This window comes from Odontesthes bonariensis, chromosome 4 (genome assembly GCF_027942865.1).
Source record: "Odontesthes bonariensis isolate fOdoBon6 chromosome 4, fOdoBon6.hap1, whole genome shotgun sequence".
Classification (NCBI taxonomy): Eukaryota; Metazoa; Chordata; class Actinopteri; order Atheriniformes; family Atherinopsidae; genus Odontesthes; species Odontesthes bonariensis.
In genome coordinates, this window is record NC_134509.1 from 975,189 (window position 1) to 984,526 (window position 9,338).

Consider the following 9,338-nt stretch of genomic DNA (forward strand, 5'->3'; position numbering starts at 1 on the left):
GCTCATCGATTCATTCCCAGAACAGATAATGATCCGAGTGAAGTCGTCTGTTCAGCACAGCGTCTGTTTCTGGTCCTGGTTAAAAACACACAACAGAAGGAACCAGAACCAGAACCAGAACCCGCCCAGTTACTGTTTATCTCACACAGATGGCTCAGGATCCGGAAAATTAACCTTTTATCCAACATTCAAGGCCCGTTATTGGCTGAAATACAGTATAAGCTCCGCCCACACCTCTGAAACCACAGGACAGGAGGATGATGTCACTCTTCTAATGGCCGACAGGTCACTGACGATACCGGCTCTCCTCATTTCGAACAGTTCTGTTCAATCATGTGTGATCTTTCATCTGGATAAAGGTGACTTGGGTCACATGGTTCTAAATATTAACTAATAGAAAAAAATACTTTATTCGTTCATTCCGTCCTTTTCATTTAATTTAACCCAATTTTGTTTTCAGATGTGAGAGACAGACTTTGGTCAGAATGTCTGTTAGTTTCTCCTCATCAGCTCCAGCTCTACATACAGATACAGATAGTTCCTCTGTTGATCCCAGAGGGAAACAGGTTAGCATGTAGCTGTAAGCTAGCAGCAGATGCTAGCAAACAATGCTTTCTCATCAACAGTGATGGACCAAGCCAGAGATGTGCGCAGCGTAATGATAATGTAGCGTTAGCACACCGAGAGTGAGGAGAGGACCGGTGTTGTGTTGGAAACACACCTTATCCACACAGCTGCAGGTTGATGAGTTACAGAACAGAACCGTTCAGCTAGAAAGCTTCAGCTAACAAAGTAATGTGGGAACAATAATGTTCATCTTTCAGAAAGGAACAGCAACAACTCCTTAGAAGCTGGTGTACGTCATCTTCATTAACTAAGCTGTTAGCGTTAGCTGCTGCTAAAGGAACAGCAACAACTCCTTAGAAGCTGGTGTACGTCATCTTCATTAACTAAGCTGTTAGCGTTAGCTGCTGCTGAAGGAACAGCAACAACTCCTTAGAAGCTGGTGTACGTCATCTTCATTAGCTAAGCTGTTAGTGTTAGCTGCTGCTAAAGGAACAGCAACAACTCCTTAGAAGCTGGTGTACGTCACCTTCATTAACTAAGCTGTTAGCGTTAGCTGCTGCTGAAGGAGAAAATAACTTAATAAATAAATCATGAGGAGTTATTTCTCAGATGCTTCCATTTCCCTGCTCTGAAGTTCAGGCTCTGAGAGTTGGAACTGATCCCTCTCAGGATCAGCTTCTTCAGTCCAGCGTTGGACCAAGTTGTTAAAACAGTGGGATGAAAAGTGACATCACAGAAGAAAACATCCAGTCAGCATCGACGGTTTCACAGGTGAAGTTTTATTAAAGTTGTGAGAAATAAAAAATAAAGACGCTGGATCACAGATCGCTGAAATAAACTTTTCCTCTCGGAGGAAAGAGCCGAGCAGCCGTCAGAAGTCCAACCACTCCATCATGTAGATGCAGCTGGATGGCGAGATCTCTCCTCCTTCGTGACAGTCGTCAAACACCTGCGGAGAGGACACGGTTAGCTGGGACACGTTAGCTGGGACACGGTCAGCTGGGACACGGTTAGCTGGGACACGTTAGCTGGGACACGGTTAGCTGGGACACGTTAGCTCGGACACGGTCAGCTGGGACACGGTTAGCTGGGACACGGTTAGCTGGGACACGTTAGCTCGGACACGTTAGCTCGGACACGTTAGCTGGGACACGGTCAGCTCGGACACGTTAGCTCGGACACGTTAGCTCGGACACGTTAGCTCGGACACGTTAGCTGGGACACGGTTAGCTGGGACACGTTAGCTCGGACACGTTAGCTCGGACACGGTCAGCTCGGACACGGTCAGCTCGGACACGGTTAGCTCGGACACGGTTAGCTGGGACACGTTAGCTGGGACACGGTCAGCTCGGACACGGTTAGCTGGGACACCGTTAGCTGGGACACCGTTAGCTCGGACACGTTAGCTCGGACACGTTAGCTGGGACACGGTTAGCTGGGACACGTTAGCTGGGACACCATTAGCTCGGACACGTTAGCTGGGACACGGTTAGCTGGGACACGGTTAGCTGGGACACGGTTAGCTGGGACACGGTTAGCTCACACACGGTTAGCTCGGACACAGTTAGCTGGGACACCGTAAGCTCGGACACTGTTAGCTCTGAGACGGTTAGCTGGGACACCATTAGCTCGGACACGTTGGCTGGGACACGGTTAGCTGGGACACCATTAGCTCGGACACGTTGGCTGGGACACGGTTAGCTCACACACGGTTAGCTCGGACACAGTTAGCTGGGACACCGTTAGCTCGGACACGGTTAGCTCGGACACAGTTAGCTCGGACACGTTAGCTCGGACACAGTTAGCTCGGACACGTTAGCTGGGACACGGTTAGCTGGGACACGGTTAGCTGGGACACGTTAGCTCGGACACGGTTAGCTGGGACACCGTTAGCTCGGACACGGTTAGCTGGGACACCGTTAGCTCGGACACGGTTAGCTGGGACACCGTTAGCTCGGACACGGTTAGCTGGGACACCGTTAGCTGGGACACGTTAGCTGGGACACGTTAGCTGGGACACGGTTAGCTCGGACACGGTTAGCTGGGACACGGTTAGCTGGGACACGTTAGCTGGGACACGTTAGCTCAGACACGGTTAGCTCAGACACGTTAGCTGGGACACGGTTAGCTGGGACACGGTTAGCTGGGACACGGTTAGCTGGGACACGGTTAGCTCACACACGGTTAGCTCGGACACAGTTAGCTGGGACACCGTAAGCTCGGACACTGTTAGCTCTGAGACGGTTAGCTGGGACACCATTAGCTCGGACACGTTGGCTGGGACACGGTTAGCTGGGACACCATTAGCTCGGACACGTTGGCTGGGACACGGTTAGCTCACACACGGTTAGCTCGGACACAGTTAGCTGGGACACCGTTAGCTCGGACACGGTTAGCTCGGACACAGTTAGCTCGGACACGTTAGCTCGGACACAGTTAGCTCGGACACGTTAGCTGGGACACGGTTAGCTGGGACACGGTTAGCTGGGACACGTTAGCTCGGACACGGTTAGCTGGGACACCGTTAGCTCGGACACGGTTAGCTGGGACACCGTTAGCTCGGACACGGTTAGCTGGGACACCGTTAGCTCGGACACGGTTAGCTGGGACACCGTTAGCTGGGACACGTTAGCTGGGACACGTTAGCTGGGACACGGTTAGCTCGGACACGGTTAGCTGGGACACGGTTAGCTGGGACACGTTAGCTGGGACACGTTAGCTCAGACACGGTTAGCTCAGACACGGTTAGCTGGGACACGGTTAGCTGGGACACGGTTAGCTGGGACACGTTAGCTCGGACACGGTTAGCTGGGACACGGTTAGCTGGGACACGGTTAGCTGGGACACGGTTAGCTCGGACAGATTAGCTGGGACACGGTTAGCTGGGACACGTTAGCTGGGACACGGTCAGCTCGGACACGGTCAGCTCGGACACGGTCAGCTCGGACACGGTTAGCTCGGACACGGTTAGCTGGGACACCGTTAGCTGGGACACGTTAGCTGGGACACCGTTAGCTGGGACACCGTTAGCTGGGACACCGTCAGCTGGGACACCGTTAGCTGGGACACCGTTAGCTGGGACACGTTAGCTGGGACACGTTAGCTGGGACACAGTCAGCTGGGACACGGTCAGCTGGGACACGTTAGCTGGGACACGGTCAGCTGGGACACGGTTAGCTGGGACACGGTTAGCTGGGACACGTTAGCTGGGACACGGTCAGCTCGGACACGGTCAGCTGGGACACGGGTAGCTGGGACACATTAGCTCGGACACGTTAGCTCGGACACTTTAGCTGGGACACGGTTAGCTGGGACACGTTAGCTGGGACACCATTAGCTCGGACACGTTAGCTGGGACACGGTTAGCTGGGACACGGTTAGCTCACACACGGTTAGCTCGGACACAGTTAGCTGGGACACCGTTAGCTCGGACACTGTTAGCTCTGAGACGGTTAGCTGGGACACCATTAGCTCGGACACGTTGGCTGGGACACGGTTAGCTCACACACGGTTAGCTCGGACACAGTTAGCTGGGACACCGTTAGCTCGGACACGGTTAGCTCGGACACAGTTAGCTCGGACACGTTAGCTCGGACACAGTTAGCTCGGACACGTTAGCTGGGACACGTTAGCTGGGACACGTTAGCTCGGACACGGTTAGCTGGGACACCGTTAGCTCGGACACGGTTAGCTGGGACACCGTTAGCTCGGACACGGTTAGCTGGGACACCGTTAGCTGGGACACGTTAGCTGGGACACGGTTAGCTCGGACACGGTTAGCTCGGACACAGTTAGCTCGGACACGTTAGCTGGGACACAGTTAGCTCGGACACGTTAGCTGGGACACGTTAGCTCGGACACAGTTAGCTGGGACACGGTTAGCTGGGACACGTTAGCTGGGACACGTTAGCTCGGACACGGTTAGCTCAGACACGTTAGCTGGGACACGTTAGCTCGGACACGGTTAGCTGGGACACAGTTAGCTCGGACACAGTTAGCTCGGACACGTTAGCTGGGACACGGTTAGCTCGGACACGGTTAGCTCAGACACAGTTAGCTCGGACACGTTAGCTCGGACACAGTTAGCTCGGACACGTTAGCTCGGACACGGTTAGCTGGGACACGGTTAGCTGGGACACGGTTAGCTGGGACACGGTTAGCTGGGACACGTTAGCTGGGACACGTTAGCTCGGACACGTTAGCTGGGACACGGTTAGCTGGGACACGGTTAGCTGGGACACGGTTAGCTGGGACACGTTAGCTGGGACACGGTTAGCTCGGACACGTTAGCTCGGACACGTTAGCTCGGACACAGTTAGCTCGGACACGTTAGCTCGGACACGTTAGCTGGGACACCGTTAGCTCGGACACGTTAGCTGGGACACGGTTAGCTGGGACACGGTTAGCTGGGACACGGTTAGCTGGGACACGTTAGCTGGGACACGGTTAGCTCGGACACGTTAGCTCGGACACGTTAGCTCGGACACAGTTAGCTCGGACACGTTAGCTCGGACACGGTTAGCTGGGACACGGTTAGCTCGGTGCTGCGGTGGCGGCGGCCGCAGGCGTGTCGGTGTGCGTGCTCACCGGACACAGTCCGCAGGGCGTCTTGACGAGGCCGGTGGGCTGCAGGATGGCGTTCACCCCCCGGTACAGCTTCACCTGCCCGTCCACGCTGCCCACCGTCCCCTCCTTGGCGGCGATGACGGTCATCTCCACCTTTCCGTCGTAGATCAGCGTGTTCAGGATGGTCTCTATGTCGTCCATGGACAGGTCCACCTGAAACACACACCTATGACACGATGGCTCTGCCCCCGCCCCCCAGCTGACCCCAGGGAGGCGTGTGATTGGTAGTTTGAGGTGTGATGTCATGGCGGCTCACCTTGCTGATTCCCAGCTCAGAGATGTACTTCCAGACTTCGTGTGAGGTGGCGAAGGAGCTGTTCCTCTGCACCATCGGACTCTGTTTGCTGTCCCGGGCCGCCTCAGCCTGAACACAGAGAGGGTCACATGACCCGCACACCTGTACACCTGTACCCTCACACACACACACACACCTGTACCCTCACACACACACACACCTGTACCCTCACACACACACACACACACACCTGTACCCTCACACACACACACACACCTGTACCCTCACACACACACACACCTGTACACCTGTACCCTCACACACACACACACACCTGTACACCTGTACCCTCACACACACACACACCTGTACACCTGTACCCTCACACACACACACACCTGTACCCTCACACACACACACACCTGTACACCTGTACCCTCACACACACACACACACACCTGTACACCTGTACCCTCACACACACACACACACACCTGTACACCTGTACCCTCACACACACACACACCTGTACACCTGTACCCTCACACACACACACACCTGTACCCTCACACACACACACACCTGTACACCTGTACCCTCACACACACACACACACCTGTACCCTCACACACACACACACACACCTGTACACCTGTACCCTCACACACACACACACCTGTACACCTGTACCCTCACACACACACACACCTGTACACCTGTACCCTCACACACACACACACCTGTACCCTCACACACACACACACCTGTACACCTGTACCCTCACACACACACACACACACCTGTACACCTGTACCCTCACACACACACACACACACACACCTGTACACCTGTACCCTCACACACACACACACCTGTACCCTCACACACACACACACCTGTACACCTGTACCCTCACACACACACACACCTGTACCCTCACACACACACACACCTGTACCCTCACACACACACACACACCTGTACCCCCCCCCCCACACACACACACACACACACACCTGTACCCCCCCCCCACACACACACACACACACCTGTACCCCCCCCCCCCCCACACACACACACACACACACACCTGTACCCCCCCCCACACACACACACACACACCTGTACCCCCCCCCACACACACACACACACACACACACACCTGTACCCCCCCCCCACACACACACACACACACCTGTACCCCCCCCCACACACACACACACCTGTACCCTCTCACACACACACACACACACCTGTACCCTCTCACACACACACCTGTACCCCCCCCCCCCCACACACACACACACACACACACCTGTACCCCCCCACACACACACACACACCTGTACCTTGCTCTGTAGGAACTTGAAACACTGCTGGTTCAGAACTTCCACAAACTCTGACTCGAAGTCCTGGTCGCTGTACCAGGCGCCGCCCGTCACCGAGCGGTCCGGCTGCAGGTTGTACAGCATGTACACCTTCTTCTTAGAGGCCTGGAACACACAGAGTGGGTCAGGTTCAGACCGGCCCGGGTCAGGTTCAGACCGGACTGGGTCGGGTTCAGACCGGCCCGGGTCGGACCGAGACATCCGGGTCAGGTTCAGACTCATACATCCGGGTCAGGTTCAGACTCATACATCCGGGTCAGGTTCAGACTCATACATCCGGGTCAGGTTCAGACCGGACCGGGTCAGGTTCAGACCGGCCCGGGTCGGACCGAGACATCCGGGTCAGGTTCAGACCGGCCCGGGTCAGACCGACACATCCGACCCGGTCCAGTTCATAAACTCACGGCCACGGACTTGACGGCTTTGATGAGCTTCTTGCTCTCGAGGTTCTTCAGGATCTTGTTGATCTCGGTCAGAGGGAGGTTGCTCTTGAAGCGAATGTCTCTGCTCCAGATTCCTGCAGCCACACAAACAACAAGGTTCTGATCCGATCCCACCGAGCTAAAGGGTTCTGATCCGATCCCACCGAGCTAAAGGGTTCTGATCCGATCCCACCGAGCTAAAGGGTTCTGATCCCATCCCACCGAGCTAAAGGGTTCTGATCCCATCCCACCGAGCTAAAGGGTTCTGATCCCATCCCACCGAGCTAAAGGGTTCTGATCCCATCCCACCGAGCTAAAGGGTTCTGATCCCATCCCACCGAGCTAAAGGGTTCTGATCCCATCCCACCGAGCTAAAGGGTTCTGATCCGATCCCATCGAGCTAAAGGGTTCCCTCTACCTTTGTTTCCCGCGTCTTCAATGATCTGGTAGACCAGCTTCTCCTGGTTGTCTGAGCCTTTCATCTTACTGAAACAGAGAGGAAGCAGTCAGAACCAGGACCAGGACCAGGACCAGAACCAGAACCAGAACCAGGAACTGGACCAGGTGAGTTTACCTGGCGCCCTGGGAGTCCTTCAGTCTGTACAGGAGGCCCGAGCTGTTCCTCAGCAGGTCCAGCTGACCCTGGAACAGAACCACAGATTCAGATCGGCCTCATCGCTCACTCACCAATCAGATCACTCGATCAGAGCGACGGGTCACCGGACTGACCAATGACAGCAGCTTGTTGATGGCCATGGCCCTCTGCTGAGGCTCCAGGTGGGGCAGGTCATTCTGGATCACCTGGTCTGTGATGCCCTGAGGAAACTGCTGACACAGCTCTTTGATCCTGCAACGCACACAAGGAAAAACCCAAAAACACAAAGATTGCTTCCTGGGAACTAAATAATGACAATAAAGTTTGACCTCTTACTTTGAAAACACTCAATGAAACACATCCGGAGTTACTGTGTTCCATCTGCTGCCCCCGGAGCCCACCTGTTACCCACAGCAGGTTGTAATTTGAGCCAAATTCACCGTTGTGCTCAATTTACTGTGAACTAAGACTCAAACTGGAGTTTCTGTTAAATCACATCCTCCAATTCGGCAGCAGAATTAAAACAGCAGACAGAAGTTTTACTGAAGTTTTACTGAAGTATCGCCCTGAATCCAACAAGAGCATCAACAGATCCTTCCGCTCAGGGGACAGTTAGAGGCGCGTGTAAACAGCACAGAAATGTTCCTACTGCACGTGAAATGAAGACAGTTGTTTTAAATAATGATCGCCGAAATCTCAATAAGGTCACTCTTAACTGAAAGAACTTAAGTAACTTCTGACTTTTTACCCGTGTGTGACTGATAAGGCCGTGCAAACGCTAAATGTGACAAACTTGAAACGGAGTCTGGTGCGTCGGATCCTCTGAGCTGCTTCGGGGCGGATGTACCGACCTGTTCTCCACCTCCGCGGGCTCCGCCACGTTCTTCTCCTTCTTCACTTTGACCTCCGACATTTTGACGGAACTCTGCAGCTTCTGTCCGGAATGTTTGCCCGTAAGTCTGTTAGCCCGTTAGCCTGTTAGCCTCACAGCTAACGTTTTAATCCATGACGTTCCATGATCCGGAACCGGGTCCTCACATCTCCCATCTGCGGCAGGTGTCCTGAAAACTGCCTGATTAAAAAAACAACGCAGTTGCTGCCCAGTAGAGACTCTGAATGTTCACTGGTTGTTTACATGTTTTTGTTAGTTTTCTTGGTTGTCAATACACTCAATTTTGTAGTTGTGTAGAGTTACGGATTGCTTTAGATTAGATTAGATTAGATTAGATTGTACTTTATTTATCCCACAACGGGGAAATTCACTTGTCACAGCAGCACCAACAGACATGAAACAAGAAATAAAAAAAAGAGAAAAAGCAAGTACTAAAAAGTTAAATGACCAAAAAGTAAAGTGACCTAGTATAAATAATATTGCACATTGTGAAGTTGAAATGAATAAAATATAAATAATACGGGTGAAGAAAAATCTCGATACTTATATAATTCAAATAAAACGGCTGTTCCTCGATTAGCCACCGGCGGAACACTTAGATATAAAGGTTTTA

At 53.4% G+C, this 9,338-nt stretch overlaps 1 protein-coding gene across 1 annotated transcript; it reads right to left on the reverse strand.

Annotated features, from left to right (window-relative positions):
- Positions 1–1,325: 1,325 nt before the first annotated feature.
- Positions 1,326–8,897, reverse strand: polr3f (polymerase (RNA) III (DNA directed) polypeptide F). The gene is made up of 9 exons (XM_075462417.1): positions 8,685–8,897; positions 7,968–8,085; positions 7,813–7,880; positions 7,657–7,724; positions 7,221–7,333; positions 6,778–6,921; positions 5,450–5,557; positions 5,155–5,346; positions 1,326–1,516 (listed from the first exon to the last, which is right to left on the reverse strand). The coding sequence occupies exons 1-9, from the start codon at positions 8,744–8,746 to the stop codon at positions 1,439–1,441; spliced, it is 951 nt and encodes a 316-aa protein (XP_075318532.1). The 5' UTR covers positions 8,747–8,897; the 3' UTR covers positions 1,326–1,438.
- Positions 8,898–9,338: the final 441 nt, after the last annotated feature.

Excerpts from the sequence above, each read along its gene's own strand:
- polr3f (XM_075462417.1), bottom strand. The coding sequence starts at position 8,746 with ATGTCGGAGGTCAAAGTGAAGAAGGAGAAGAACGTGGCGGAGCCCGCG. Across the intron at positions 8,086-8,684 it reads CCCGCGGAGGTGGAGAACAG|GATCAAAGAGCTGTGTCAGC; the intron begins GTCGGTACATCC and ends TGTGCGTTGCAG. Across the intron at positions 7,881-7,967 it reads TCAACAAGCTGCTGTCATTG|GGTCAGCTGGACCTGCTGAG; the intron begins GTCAGTCCGGTG and ends GTTCTGTTCCAG.